The sequence below is a fragment of the Ranitomeya variabilis genome, chromosome 1, assembly GCF_051348905.1.
Source record: "Ranitomeya variabilis isolate aRanVar5 chromosome 1, aRanVar5.hap1, whole genome shotgun sequence".
Taxonomy (NCBI): Eukaryota; Metazoa; Chordata; class Amphibia; order Anura; family Dendrobatidae; genus Ranitomeya; species Ranitomeya variabilis.
In genome coordinates, this window is record NC_135232.1 from 244516882 (window position 1) to 244533458 (window position 16577).

General features: G+C 40.7%; 1 protein-coding gene across 2 annotated transcripts in view; it reads left to right on the top strand.

Moving 5' to 3' along the window:
* ADGRD1 (adhesion G protein-coupled receptor D1) overlaps positions 1 to 16577 on the top strand; it is a 1174499-nt gene that overhangs the window by 487166 nt on the left and 670756 nt on the right. For both annotated transcript variants that reach the window (XM_077293307.1, XM_077293306.1), the window contains one exon: positions 15945 to 16018. In XM_077293307.1, coding sequence (XP_077149422.1) covers positions 15945 to 16018 — 74 coding nt within the window. The remainder of the gene's footprint in view (positions 1 to 15944; positions 16019 to 16577) is intronic.

A 16577-nucleotide genomic window follows, 5' to 3' on the forward strand; every position in this document is an offset into this window, starting at 1 on the left:
CATTCTTTTCCACTTCAATTTGTCTTGGAGCTGAGTTCAAGTATTGAGTTGTTGATTCAGCTCAAATGTCACTTACAATGTGGCATTTTAGAGTTAGAATAATTTATGAAAATATTATTCATGATTCTGAAGAATGTTCTTACCCTTGGCTTGTTTAGATGATCCACCCAATCCCTAAAGACTTCAAGGCTTACAAAATGGCTAAATGACAATGGAGTGTTCATACGATAGGTGCTTAGGACCGCCGTCACATGTTCAGCACTGGCAGCTACGCTGAAATGTGTCATTGCTCCTTGGGTGGCTTGTGGTCACTTTGGGAGAGGTCTCAAATCTAATGTAACAGAATTACCATTAACAAATAATAACAATGCATGAAGAACAAGAACCACGCTTTGGCAATTGAGCATTAGTTGTGAGCGGTCATTTATCAAAACTCAATTTGAAACTTTTTTAGTTTTCATTTCAAACTAATTTATTAGGGGAGAGAATTTATACAAAAGTGTATAAAATGTTAGGAATTAGTAGCCCTTTAAATAGTGTTCATGGGAATTAACAGCTCTGATTACAATAAGTATGGAATAAATGAGCCCAAATTTTGAAATGACTTTATTTAATGCCCCAGTTTGAAAATTAGACTTTTTATTGCAGCTTTTTTTAAGGTAATATACTGGTTTTAAAGAAAAGTAGTGATCATCATGAGTTACCTGTTTTGTTCTCCTATTCTGGTCTCCCTATGGATAATTCCTAAATTCAGAATTCATTATGCAGCCTATATTGTTTTAAAAAAAAACAATACTTTGGATATTTTTGGCTGTTCAGTAAAAAAACACCTCAAGGCTGACACCTGGCCTACAAATCACATTACTTTGGCCTAAAATAGTCCCACATGATATATTAAGACAGAATCTCCTAATACTTGAAATTTTAATTGTGCCAAATGGGGATTAAAGCACAAACTTTGACTACAGATTACAATTATTGCTCTTTTTACTCATTTTTCACCTGTGTAAAAACAAATCATATGCTATCTGGAAAAGTATAATGTCACAAAAGAGAAATAGTATTCACTTTATTAAAGAACAATTTGAAATCTGCTCTATTTCTCAGGGCTCGCGCTGGATCTGCTGGAGCATACTGGGCTTAGTACATCTCTGATTTCTAGTTTTTTCCCCATATGTGTTAATTAACCCCTTCACCCCCAAGGGTGGTTTGCACGTTAATGACCGGGCCAATTTTTACAATTCTGACCACTGTCCTTTTATGAGGTTATAACTCTGGAACGCTTCAACGGATCTTGGCGATTCTGACACTGTTTTCTCGTGACATATTGTACTTCATGATAGTGGTAAAATTTCTTTGATATTACCTGCGTTTATTTGCAGAAAAAATGGAAATTTGGCGAAAATTTTGAAAATTTTGCAATTTTCCAACTTTGAATTTTTATGCCCTTAAATCACAGAGATATGTCATGCAAAATACTTAATAAGTAACATTTCCCACATGTCTACTTTACATCAGCACAATTTTGGAACCAAAATTTTTTTTTGTTAGGGAGTTATAAGGGTTAAAAGTTGACCAGCAATTTCTCATTTTTACAACACCATTTTTTTTTAGGGACCACATCTCATTTGAAGTCATTTTGAGTGGTCTATATGATAGAAAATACCCAAGTGTGACACCATTCTAAAAACTGCACCCCTCAAGGTGCTCAAAACCATATTCAAGAAGTTTATTAACCCTTCTGGTGCTTCACAGGAATTTTTGGAATGTTTAAATAAAAATGAAGATTTAACTTTTTTTCACAAAAAATTTACTTCAGCTCCAATTTGTTTTATTTTACCAAGGGTAACAGGAGAAAATGGACCCCAAAAGGTGTTGTACAATTTGTCCTGAGTACGCCGATACCCCATATGTGGGGGTAAACCACTGTTTGGGCGCATGACAGAGCTCGGAAGGGAAGTAGCACCGTTTGACTTTTCAATGCAAAATTGACTGGAATTGAGATGGGACGCCATGTTGCGTTTGGGGAGCCCCTAATGTGCTTAAACATTGAAACCCCCCACAAGTGACACCATTTTGGAAAGTAGACCCCCTAAGGAACTTATCTAGAGGTGTGGTGAGCACTTTGACCCACCAAGTACTTCACAGAAGTTTATAATGCAGAACCGTAAAAATAAAAAATCATATTTTTTCACAAAAATTATTTTTCGCCCCCAATTTTTTATTTTCCCAAGGGTAAGAGAAGAAATTGGACCCCAACAGTTGTTGTACAATTTGTTCTGAGTACGCTGATACCCCATATGTGGCGATAAACCACTGTTTGGGCGCATGGGAGAGCTCGGAAGGGAAGTAGCACCGTTTGACTTTTCAATGCAAAATTGACAGGAATTGAGATGGGACGCCATGTTGCGTTTGGAGAGCCACTGATGTGCCTAAACATTGAAACCCCCCACAAGTGACACCATTTTGGAAAGTAGACCCCCTAAGGAACTTATCTAGATGTGTTTTGAGCGCTTTGACCCACCAAGGGCTTCACAGAAGTTAATAATGCAGAGCCGTAAAAATAAAACAAAAATTTTTTCCCACAAAAATTATTTTTTTAGCCCCCAGTTTTGTATTTTCCCGAGGGTAGCAGGAGAAATTGGACCCCAAAATCTGTTGTCCAAGTTGTCCTGAGTGCGATGATATACCATATGTGGGGAGAACCACTGTTTGGGCGCATGGGAGGGCTCGGAAAGGAAGGAGCGCCATTTGGAATACAGACTTAGATGGAATGGTCTGCAGGCATCACATTGCGTTTGCAGAGCCCCTAATGTACCTAAACAGTAGAAAACCCCCACAAGTGACACCATGTTGGAAAGTAGACCCCCTAAGGAACTTATCTAGATGTGTGGTGAGCGCTTTGACCCACCAAGGGCTTCACAGAAGTTTATAATGCAGAGCCGTAAAAATAAAACAAAAATTTTTTCCCACAAAAATTATTTTTCAGCCCCCAGTTTTGTATTTTCCCGAGGGTAACAGGAGAAATTGGACCCCAAAAGTTGTTGTCCAATTTGTCCTGAGTGCGCTGATACCCCATATGTGGGGGGAACCACCGTTTGGATGCATTGGAGGGCTCGGAAGGGAAGGAGCGTAATTTGGAATGCAGACTTAGATGGATTGGTCTGCAGGCGTCACATTGCGTTTGCAGAGCCCCTAATGTACCTAAACAGTAGAAGCCCCGCACAAGTGACCCCATTTTGGAAACTAGACCCCCCAAGGAACTTATCTAGATGTGTTGTAAGAACTTTGAACCCCCAAGTGTTTCACTACAGTTTATAACGCAGAGCCGTGAAAATAAAAAATCTTTTTTTTTCCCACAAAAATTATTTTTTAGCCCCCAGTTTTGTATTTTCCTAGGGGTAACAGGAGAAATTGGACCCCAAAGGTTGTTGTCCTATTTGTCCTGAGTACGCTGATACCCCATATGTTGGGGTAAACCCCTGTTTGGGCACACGGGAGAGCTCGGAAGGGAAGGAGCACTGTTTTACTTTTTCAACGCAGAATTGGCTGGAATTGAGATCGGACGCCATGTCACGTTTGGAGAGCCCCTGATGTGCCGAAACAGTGGAAACCCCCCAATTATAACTGAAACCCTAATCCAAACACACCCCTAACCCTAATCCCAACAGTAACCCTAACCACACCTCTAACCCTGACACACCCCTAACCCTAATCCCAACCCTATTCCCAACCGTAAATGTAATCTAAACCCTAACCGTAACTTTAGCCCCAACCCTAACCCTAACTTTAGCCCCAACCCTAACTGTAGCCTTAACCCTAGCCCCAACCCTAGCCCTAACCCTAGCCCTAATGGGAAAATGGAAATAAATACTTTTTTTTTTATTTTTCCCTAACTAAGGCGGTGATGAAGGGGGGTTTGATTTACTTTTATAGCGGGTTTTTTAGCGGATTTTTATGATTGGCAGCCGTCACACACTGAAAGACGCTTTTTATTGCAAAAAATATTTTTTGCGTTACCACATTTTGAGAGCTATAAATTTTCCATATTTTGGTCCACAGAGTCATGTGAGGTCTTGTTTTTTGCGGGACGAGTTGACGTTTTTATTCGTAACATTTTTGGGCACGTCACATTTTTTGATCGCTTTTTATTCCGATTTTTGTGAGGCAGAATGACCAAAAACCAGCTATTCATGAATTTCTTTTGGGGGAGGCGTTTATACCGTTCCGCGTTTGGTAAAATTGATAAAGCAGTTTTATTCTTCGGGTCAGTACGATTACAGCGATATCTCATTTATATTATTTTTTTATGTTTTGGCGCTTTTATACGATAAAAACTATTTTATGGAAAAAATAATTATTTTTGCATCGCTTTATTCTCAGGACTATAACTTTTTTATTTTTCTGCTGATGATGCTGTTTGGTGGCTCGTTTTTTGCGGGACAAGATGACGCTTTCAGCGGTACCATGGTTATTTATATCTGTCTTTTTGATCGCGTGTTATTCCACTTTTTGTTCGGCGGTATGATAATAAAGCGTTGTTTTTTGCCTCGTTTTTTTTTTTTTTCTTACGGTGTTTACTGAAGGGGTTAACTAGTGGGCCAGTTTTATAGGTCGGGTCGTTACGGACGCGGCGATACTAAATATGTGTACTTTTATTGTTTTTTTTTTAATTTAGGTAAAGAAATGTATTTATGGGAATAATATTTTTTTTTTTTTTCATTATTTTGGAATATTTTTTTTTATTTTTTTTTTACACATTTGGAAAATTTTTTTTTTACTTTTTTACTTTGCCCCAGGGGGGGACAATACAGATCGGTGATCTGCCAGTTTGCATAGCACTCTGACAGATCACCGATCTGATTGAAGTGCAGGCTGCTTCACAGTGCCTGCTCTGAGCAGGCTTCTGTGAAGCCACCTCCCTCCCTGCAGGACCCGGATCCGCGGCCATCTTGGATCCGGGTCTGGAGCAGGCAGGGAGGGAGGTAAGACCCTCGCAGCAACGCGATCACATCGCGTTGCTGCGGGGGGCTCAGGGAAGCCCGCAGGGAGCCCTCTCCCTGCGCGATGCTTCCCTGCATCGCCGGCACATCGCGATCATGTTTGATCGCGGTGTGCCGGGGGTTAATGTGCCGGGGGCGGTCCGTGACCGCTCCTGGCACATAGTGCCGGATGTCAGCTGCGATAGTCAGCTGACACCCGGCCGCGATCGGCCGCGCTCCCCCCGTGAGCGCGGCCGATCGGCTATGACGTACTATCCCGTCGAGGGTCAGATAGGCCCAGGTCACCTCGACGGGATAGTACGTCAAAGGTCACAGAGGGGTTAATATCTGAATATCTGACTAAATGAAATCACATGTGTGAGTAAAAAAAGGTGCATGTATTTATCATACTGTCTGTTAGGGCTATCGGAACGCACTAAATTATAAGAGAGATGGTATAAGGTGCGTTCGCATCCCGGGGTCCACCGTGCAGAGATGGAACCTGCTGCTGAGTAATGACGGACTATATGGTGGTACAATGTGGATACACACACGGGTTAACTTCATCCAGTGTGAAAGAAGCAAACCCTGTTGCGTCACAGGGCCGCGGTACCGCACCAAGAGCGCAAGCAAGGAGTCTCAGGACTCTATCCCAAGACACAGGGTTAGAGTACGTTCAGACCACTTGCGCTCGACACCGCAACTTGGGTGTCAAAGTAACAGAAAATATAACTTAAAGAACAAGAGTGCGTGCTGCTTTGGCGGACGCCACTAACCACCCAGACTTGAGATAGGAAAGGGCTCTATAAGCGCACGGCGCCGCACTGGCAGCAATAGACGCTGTATCGTGCGTCTTTATGTTGACAGCTTAGTTGGGCGCTAGACAGCAAGCATCCACCTTTTGTGAACAGTCATACACAAGGGAGGGGATTTTAAAGAACGACTTGCACTCATCAACACACACACGATTCCAAATGTACACTAGCACATGGCCATGCGGCCATGCGAACCTTTTATAGCTGCAGCAAGAACAGGACCTTCCCAGAAGGACCAATCGGAGTCAGCCACAGAAGAAGAACACCTTCAGGACCTTCCTAAAGGACCAATGGGATTTGCTGCAGTATCTAAGCATGTGACCCTTGATCTCCAATGAGAGATCTTGCCCTGGGCATGCTCAGAAAGGGAAGAGCAGGACTTAGTCCCAAACTCGTCTGCTCGCCGCTGCCCAGTACTGGCTACAATGGCAGAAGCTGGAAAGGCAGCAGTAACCAGTCGTCCAGTATCAGCCTGAGCTAGATGCTGGGACCGATGTCTCCGCTGAGCAGATTCCACTGTGGCTGGAGAAGAATGGGAGACTGCAGCGGAGATGGTTCGAGATTCCCCCTGTGCAGAGGCGGGATCTCGACACTGTCCTTCTTCAACTCCACAGATCTTTTCTTTTCACCACCGGAGTGGTATCACTAATGCATTTGTTATCAGTGCCGCTCTGGTCGTCTTCTGCTACTTGTGACCTGCCGGATTGCCCCAGTGTTTGGTGGGCAAGTCGGAAGTCACAACTCAATGTAAATCTATGAGAACTACAGTCTCATAGACTTGCGGTGAAAGATTGTGACCATTTCCTCTGACTACCGGTTAGGAGCTATGGTCACAATATGGTGGAATGGGATTTGGAGGGGCATCAGGACCAGCAGAAGATGGCATAGGTATTTATATGGAGGTAATATTTATTATTATTGTTATTATTAATAATAATAATAATAATAATATTTCATAAACCTTAATAATATTTATATATTACATATTATATTATTATTTATATTTATATTTATATGCATAAGTATTTCTCTAGAGGCAGGAAACAGACATTAGTGAAAAAAAAGTTATGCTGTAGTGGTGCTTTAAAAAGTAACTAATTCAATTATTTTATCTATTTTAAATTTAGTTATTGATCAAACCTGGTAAAGATAGAAGGAAGGAAAATAAGGAAGGGAAGTGTATGACAAAGATTCATAACTTTACAATGCCTGATCATTAATTACATAAAAATATAGCTACTCTTTAGCTTTTATTAACTATTCCTATGAACATGATCATTGAGTTTCATTAGGAAAAAGTTTGCATGTTTTTTCATGCAGCACTGCACACTACTCTCATTGGCTCTTTTATGAATAAATACTAATACAATGTTATGCCCAAGCGATTTCAACACACAAGTCTAATGTGCCCCTTTACTGCTACTATAGCTGATCCAACAATACAGTCTGTTTTCTATTCACAGCTTTTAAGATAATATAGATAGTTATGGCTAGTTTTGAGCATTCCGATACCGCAAGTATCGGGTATCGGCCGATATTTGCTGTATCGGAATTCCGATACCGAGATCCGATACTTTTGTGATATCGGGAATCGGTATCGGGATCGATATTAATGTGTAAAATAAAGAATAAAAATATAAAATATTGATATACTCACCTCTCCGACGCAGCCTGGACCTTACCGATGTAACCGCCAGCTTCCGTTCCTAAGAATGAGCGCTTGAAAGTCCTTAGATGACGTCGCGGCCTGTGATGGGTCGCGTGAGCGGTCACGTGACCGCTCCGCGACCAATCACAGGCCGCGAAGTCATCTAAGGACTTTCAAGCGCTCATTCTTATGAACGGAGGCTGGCGGTTACAACCAGGGCGCGTCAGAGGGTGAGTATATCAATATTTTTTATTTTTATTCTTTATTTTACACATTAATATGGATCCCAGGGCCTGAAGGGGAGTTTCCTCTCCTTCAGACCCTGGGAACCATCAGGATACCTTCCGATACTTGGTGTCCCATTGACTTGTAGTGGTATCGGGTATCGGTATCGGCGATATCCGATACTTTTCGGGTATCGGCCGATACTATCCGATACCAATACTTTCAAGTATCGGACGGTATCGCTCAACACTAGTTATGGCTAATCTTTAAATATGCTATAAAATGAAAAAAATTACCACTTAGTTAGCTGTTTTTAATCTCTAAAACACTTCCACCTGTTTTGCTTCTATTTGGTTCAAGGTGGTTGAGCAACTTAGGATAAAGGACTTGGTTGGCTTAGCCCAGAACCTGTTGCCTTTAAGTAAGATCAAATGTTCCAAGACGGATGGGAGATTTTTCTAAATGAAATTCTCACCGCACAATCGTTAACAATCCTGAAAGTCATGCCAGACTAATCTAATTTCCTTCTATGATGGAATCACTGACAGGGTGGATCAGGGAAATGTGGTAGATATAGTATATCTTGACTTCAGCAAAGTGTTTGATAAAGTATCTCATACTATCCTTATTGAATAAATGACCAAGTGTGGGATTGACGAGGCTGCGGTTAGGTAGATTCATGACTGGTTCAGTGATCGTACTCAAAGTGCTAATAAATGGTTGAACATCCAATTGGAAGAGTGTTTCAAGTGGGGTACCACAAGGCTCTCTCCATGCCCCAGTGTTGTTCAACATTTTTATAGATGATCTAGGGAACTGAAGGTAAACTGATTAAATTTGCAGACGATGCATAGCTAGGAGGGATAGCTAACACTAGAGAAGACATAGAAAGGATTCAGATGGATCTAGTTAAGCTTGAACAATGGGTAGCGAGTAATAGAATGGCATTTAACAGGGAGAAATGCAAGATTCTACATCTGGGCAAGAAAAATGAAAATTACATTTACAGAATAGGAGAAATAGAACTAAGCAACAATACTTGTGAAAAAGATTTGGGTATACTAATAGATCACAAACTGCACATGAGTAAAGAGTGTGATGCAGCAGAAAAAGGAAAACACAGTTCTAGGATGTATTAAGAGAAGCATAGAGTCTAGATCACGTGTAGTAATCATCCCCCTCTACTCCTCCTTGGTCAGGCCGCATCTGGAATAAAAAAAGACTTTGAAAAACTGGAGGAAGTTCAGAGAAAAGCTACCAGAATGATATGCGAACTGCAAAGTATGTCCTACAAGGAACGATTAAAGGATTTGGGAATGTTTAGCTTGCAAAAAATAAGGCTAAGAGGAGACGTAATAGCTGTCTACAAATATCTGAAGGGATGTCACAGTGTAGAGAGATCATCATTATTCTCATTTGCACATGAAAACACAAGATGCAATGGAATAAAAATAAAAGGGAGAAGATATAGATAAGTTATTAGAAAATACTTTTTGACAGTGAGGGTGATCAATGAGTGGAATAGGCTGCCACGAGAGATGGTGAGTTCCCCTGCAATGGAAGTCTTCAAAAAGAGGCTGGACATACATCTGTCTGAGATGGTTTAGTGAATCCTGTGCTCCATTGAGCAGTGAGTTGGACACAATCCAAATCTAACATTTATAATTCTATGATCTATGAAATATGCAGGGTGTTCTTGCCCTGGCTTCATTGCAGCACCACACGTGTGCCAAAGCAAGAAGATAATGGCTCACAACATTTCCTGTGCATGACTTAAGAAGGGCTTTTTAGATTATGTACTCAGCTACCAAGGGTGGTTGGAGACAACTGGCTGGAAATAGCATTTGTAGTAACAGAGAGTCAAGAGCCAAAAGAGAAATAGTCTTAATTAACTTAATGACATTATGATTTGGGATTGTGAATATTGTTCTTATATTATGGTTTACTCAACCAGAATAGCTCTTTAAATTGGAGACTTGGATATAAAACTGTAATATATACTTGTTTATCACACCATAGTTGACAAAAAAGGAATCATCTCAAGAAAAGAAAAAATGACTTCAACTTGAAGCGTCTGACTTTACAATAACGTGTAGTGATTAAAATGCGTTATTTACAAGACGGACAGTGAACTTCTAGCAGTCTGCTGGAAAAGGCTATAGCCATCTCTCAAGATAAAGGCAATAACCCTTGTAAATATTTGCTTGGTATTTTCCTAAAATTATACCTCACGGCAGACAGTTAATTTAGCACACAAACACAGCCTAGTGTGACCCTTGTGTGAAGTAATGTTCCTCATACTTTTATCAGCTCTTCACATCTTGTCTTAATACAGCTGCTGCCCAGAGCAAAGGACTAAAAGGAAAGGATGCTTGTCTAATATTTTATGAGAGCTTTTTTCTGTTTCTTTGTAATATGTTGACTTTTCACTATCCCTAGGCAAAAGCTTTTAGGAAATCAACCTTATCTCTAAGTTCGTTACAAGATGTTCTTATATTGCCTCTCTTTTTTCCAGTATAGCTTGTGCTTTATATTTGTCACATTCCCACATGACAAAATCTTACTGGGCTGTATCTTCTGGTAACTGTTAATATTTCTATAACGCTTGCTTGTATCTTATAATAATAAAGATTGACTTTTTTTGCTTAGATTTTTATTAGTTTGTGTCAGCACTGATTAGTTTTACACTAATGTGATATAATAATAATTAGGGGTTTTTTTTCCCACACAAAGTACATTTTAATTTTTTGATCTTAGAATACATTTTTTTTCTTCAAGATTGGATATATTAAAAATAAATGTTCCTGTGCTGAGATAATCTTATAAATGTGTCCCTGCTGTGTACTGTGTAATGGCTGTGTCTGACCGTGCAGGAACATGGTCTGATCATACCACAGCTCCTTGGGAGAAAGCTAAAGAGAGTATACAAACATTACAGCATGGGATCACAGCTTATTCTTTGCGGTAAAACATGTTTAAGAATAAGCAGCAAAAGTTTTACCCTACAGATAGAATCAGCTGTGATCCCATGCTGTTATGTCTGTGTCCTCTCTTTTGGTTCCTCCCCTGCCCAGGAGATGTGGTAAGATCAGACCATGTTCCTGTATGGTCAGACACATTCATTACACAGCACACAGCAGGGGCACATTTATAAGATTATTTCAGCACAGGAACATTTTTTATTAAGACATCCTTTTGTTGAACATATTCCTATTCCAAAATCTATTCATTAAAATGTACTTTTTTCAAATCCCTTTAAGTACTAAAGCAAAGAAAATAGACCATTTGGAATAATCCTTGGAAGAGGTCTTTTCTCACAGTCAAAGAACAAAACTTCTCTCAAATAAAACAATGCTGTTAAGAAGAGAAGAAAACTGAAATGAATACATGATCCAGTCTGTTGGTCATTAGTTAAATGACTGTGAGTTTCAAACTTCATTCAGCAGGAACATGCACAGTGAGTGCCCCACATAGCTGTGAGCGTGCTTATATGCCTGTGACAACCACAATGATCACATACCAGCGACCACCAAAATGTTCTCATACCAGTAAAAACAATGGTAACTTAAAGGGACTTTGTCAGTACAGAATGACTGTTCAAACCAAGTACAGTTGCTCGTTGCATCATTGTGGTGCCAATCATTCAACTACATCTTCCCACCTGCTTGTTTTCCCTCAGTCTTTGATTGACAACTCTGGTTTCATAGAGCCAGAAAAGATGGAAATAGATGGGAACCAAGCAGGTGGGAATGTGTATATATAAATGATTGATTGCGCCATGGTGCACCGAGCACCTGTACTTGGTTTGAACATTCTGTGCTGACAAAATCCCTTTACCCGTTATAGCCCCAGTGCTCCCCATACAATTGACAGCTAGAGAACCCTCAGAGTGATGACAATCATTGTGTTTAATGTAGCAGTCACAGGCATTGCTGTCATAAAAGTGAAAGCTCAATGCCCTCATCAGTAGGGACAATCACCTTGCTTCCATCAATACCGGCCACAGCGTTCCGATTGGTGCCAGCAGCCACATCCCTCATTGTTTGGGCCATCAGCCTTTAATATTTATCTCTTCTTGTTTTTTGCTACTTCTCGGAGTGCAGGACCTTACAATGTAGCTGAGAGCCTACTGTCAGCCCCAAGGCTCTGTCAGGTCCTGCACTATGAGAAACAGAGCTGCTGTCAAATACTACCACTGTTTTCTGACTACTACATATTTCTGTGCCATTTAGGTTTGAATACTCTCAATAGAAAAAAAAATAAGAATCTTGTCAATATGAAACCTTTTAATGGCTAACGAAGATACCATGGGGATACAAAAAGCACGCCTAATTTCCAATGGTTGCCGGCCACCCAAAATGGCTTAGGAATCTGCACTCCTGATTTAGGCATAGAAATTATTTGTACTTTCACATTTTCTAGAAAATAAGACCATCCATTTATGTAATAAAATGTCTACCTGGGTTCCTTAGAACCTTTCCAATGTACATTAGCAAAACATCTGAGTTAGCTGGAAGGTAGTATGTCTGCTCCACCAGACGATAAAGGGTTTACTTGTAGTCTGCAATCAAACACACACAGAAATATGCTTAGAAGGCAAAAATATAAAACTAAAGGATATTTTATCAAAATCATTTGCATATATTTTTTTTTTATTTTAAACCCTTCACGACCTTTGGTTTTTCCGTTTTTGCTTTTTCATTTTTTACTCCCTTTCTTCCCAGAGCCATAACTTTTTAAATTTTTCCTTCAGTTTGTCCATGTGAGGGCTTGTTTGTTGAAGGACGTGTTGTATTATTGAACAACACCATTGATTTTACCATATCATGTACTGGAAAACAGGAAAAAAATTCCAAGTGCGGTGAAATTGCAAAAAAAAGTGCAATTCCACAATTGTTTTTTGGGTTTTCTTTTTATCATGTTAACTAAATGCAAAACCTGAGCTGCCATTATGATTCTCTAGATCATTATGTGTTCACAGATACCAAACATGTCTAGGTTCTTTTTTGATTTATGTGGTGAAAACAAATTCCAAAGTTTGTTGTCATTTTCCGAGACCCGTAGCATCTCCATGTTTTGGGATCTGGGGCTGGCAGAGGGCTTATTTTTTTACATGCTGAGTTGATATTTCTATTGAAACCATTTTGGGGTAGATACAATGTTTTGATTGCCTGGTAATGCAATGTTGCGGCGACCAAAAAACGGTAATTCTGGCGTCTTGATTTTTTTCTCTTTTATGCCATTTACCGATCTGATTAATTCTTCTAATATTTTGATAGGTCGGGCATTTGTGAATGCAGCGATACCAAATATGTATTTTTTATTATATTATTTTGAATGGGGCAAAAGGGGGGGTGATTTGAACTATTGTATTTTTTTAATTTTTCAATATTTTTTAAAACTTATTTTTCTACTATTTTACTTGCTTCAATGGTCCCTTTAGGAAACTTGAAGTTGCGATCTTCTGATCACTTGTGCTACACATAGCAGGGCTTGAGCCCTGCTATTTGTATCAAAAATCATCATCTGCTGTGAATGTCACGCCAACCCATCAGCGCCCCGTGATCATGTGACAGGGGTGCTGATGGGCATGGTTTGTGGCACGCTTCAGGCAGGATCATGTTATATGCCACTATCAGAGATTGGCAGCAGCATTTACCATGTTAACAGCTGCGATTTCACCTGCGACTGTTAGGGGCACATGACATCTGATCAAATCAAGAGTTTAAGAGGACCTGTCAAAAGAGGTCAGTTTTTGCTCTTATTTTATTCCAGCTGCTCTCCTGAATATTCTTTTTGTAAAACTGTCATATGGTTTCAGAGATATTGGCCATTTTCCTAGTGATAATTTTTATGGACTTAACCAAGGGGGCGTGGCTTATAGGATTCTTTGGGGGCATCTCTGTATGATCCACTCCTTGTTGTAAAGACCATGAAAAGAAGCACAGAATAAAAAGCCCATATATCTAGAGCTGCTTGGTGGGCTTATAACAGACAAAAAACAGAATACCCAGGAAAATATTAGGAATAAAATAAGAGAAAAAACTGGTCTCTTAAAATGCATTGCAACTGTGAAATAAAATGTCATGAAGGTGAACTTACATGAAACCTGTCATCAGGTTTAATGTTTCTAAATCATTACCAGTATAATGTTTGCATTTTAAAGATGACTATTTTTTACTAATCCAATGCAGCCTGAAATACTATGCAGAGTAGTCTGACAGACATCTCCAGACCATTTTTGGTGCCTGCTGTCCACTTTAGAGTCCTCTACGCTATCCACACCCAGTTGTCTCATGCGATCACAGAATAGCTGGAGCTCAGCGCATGCGCATAGGATAGTTTCTTTCACCGCCATGAAGAGGATGATGCGAATGCACACTCATCCCGCATGCTCATCCCACTTACAAGGGCGGAAACCTGACTGGTTCCCTTTAACCAAACAATGCACAATTTAGCTAAAGCAATATAAGAAATGGTTTCAGAAGAATAAACCATCCTGCAGTCATGTAATCTGTAAAGGAAATATCTTTGAGATTTTCCCAACCTGCTGATATTTATAGCTTATGATGACCATCTCCAACGTTGAATTCCTTGAAGATGTAATCCTTCCCAAACAGCTGGATAGGTTAATGGACTAAAACCACAGATTTTGCCATATGACAGAAAGTGCAAGGCGTTATATAAAGCTTGCCGGTGTCTTGTCATAAAATCAATGACAGGAACACCATCAGAAGTAGCTCACAGATGAACTTTCATGCTCAGTTAAACCAGAGAAACATATTATTTTAAACAAAAAGCCAATTTGCTCTCCATCGAGACTCCGCTGGTGTTTTCTCTTAATAGGAAACGATTGGAGATCAATGTTTTTAAATGAAAAAGTTCTCCACTGCTTTATCCTGCTGCAGCTTTATTCTTCTGACAGATTTAGCACTGCGATGCTTCCTATAATTCCTCTTTGTACAGTGCCAACTGGCTGACAAATTTGTTTGCAAAGTAAAAAGGTTTTAGCTGAACACCTCCTGAGTTAATTGTTTGAAAAACTTAAAGAGTTTTTTTTTATTGTTTTGTTTCATCAGTGGCCCCAATTGACTCTACAGTGACACTACATGACAAAACAAGACCGTGACAGGCTTCCTAATGTTGCAATCAAAGCATTACTCTTGCTCTCTTGATCTCCAATTAAACATAATCAGTTTTCTTAATGTATTTTATTCTTTTCGTATAAACATCATTTACAGAGAACAAACCTTTGCTATGCAGATTATATAGTCAGTAAGATTCCCATGTGCTGCCACGTGCCAATGCATTTTCTTAAAGGGAATCTGTCACCCCAAAATTGGCCTATAAACTAAGGCCACCGGCATCTGGGGCTTATCTACAGCATTCTGTAATGCTGTAGATAAGCCCCAATGTAACCTGAAAGGTAAGAAAAACAGGTTATATTATACTCACCCAGGGGCGGTCCCGCTGCAGTCCGGGTCCGATGGGCTTCACGGTCCGGGTCCGACGCCTCTTATCTTCATACGATGACATCCTCTTGTCTTCCTGCTGCGGCTCCGGTGCAGGCATACTTTGTCTGCCCTGTTGAGGGCAAAGCAAAGTACTGCAGAGTGCAGGCGCCTGGAAAGGTCAGGAGGCCCAGCGCCTGCGCACTGCAGTACTTTGCTCTGCCCTCAACAGGGCAGACAAAGTACGCCTGCGCAGGAAGACAAGAAGAGGACGTCATCATATGAAGATGGAAGGCGCTGGACCCGGACTGCGATGCCCATCGGACCGGACCGCAGCGGGACCGCCCCTGGGTGAGTATAATATAACCTGTTTTTCTTATCTTTCAGGTTACATTGGGGCTTATCTACAGCATTCCAGAATGCTGTAGATAAGCCCCTGATGCCAGTGGCCTTAGTTTATAGGCCAATTTTGGACTGACAGATTCCCTTTAAGGCCCATTTAACTATTGAGCAATGGTTTTATACAAGTCGATTGATCCTCATTCACACAGGCCAAAACAAACCATATGGGAGTAGAACAATCAGTAATTCACTTGTCCTGTTCCCATATATCATGAATACTGTTGGCATTGTTGGCATTACATACTTTTACTAGGAGATGTGGTGTAGAGTCTGGTGATACTGTTTATGTTCAAACAGCCGACCATCAATAGATTTGCTTGCACAAGTAGATGATTAAGAAACGGTGTTCCAGTGAATTATCCGTTTGTGAAAATAATGTATGCATGTTTTTTTCTTTACCATACTGTTCTTTACTTTGCAGGCTCAGCCACTCTATGTAGAAGCAGTCAACAATAGCAATGATGTATACCTGTATTGCGCCTTTCTGGACTTCAGGTTAGTAATTAGTCTCATCCTGTTTCTGTATAACTGGATTTAAAGGGTTATTCTCATCTCCAAGATCCTATCCCAATATGTAGTAGGTGTAATAATATTAGCAAATACCTCCAAATAGAAATGTAGTATAGTTTTTCTGATTTGCTATGTCTCTTTCCTCATGTGCAGGTGCAGCGCCCCCACCGCCGCAGGGCCGAGGGGAACCCGGTACCGGGCCTCTGAGTCTCTGCTCTGGGGTTGTCACGGTGGCTAGGCCCGGTCCGTGACCCTGCTGGTGGGGAGGCGACGTACAGTGAATGATAGGTGTAGACGGTGGTAGTGGTGCGGTGTAGTGCCGGTCGCAGTAAATAACGAGGACACCAGGTTGCAGTCTCTTTACCTCTTTACTGAAGGCCTCTGGGTCCTCAGTCCGGAATACGGTTCACCAGGCTGCGCAAGTCCGGCCGGTCCGATGGCACCTCCAGAGTTCTCCTTGCAGGTGGAAATCTGTGCCTTCCTGCTAGCGCTATGTGTTGCGGTCCTTCCCTGCTGTGCTTACGGAAAGTCCCCACAACTGTTG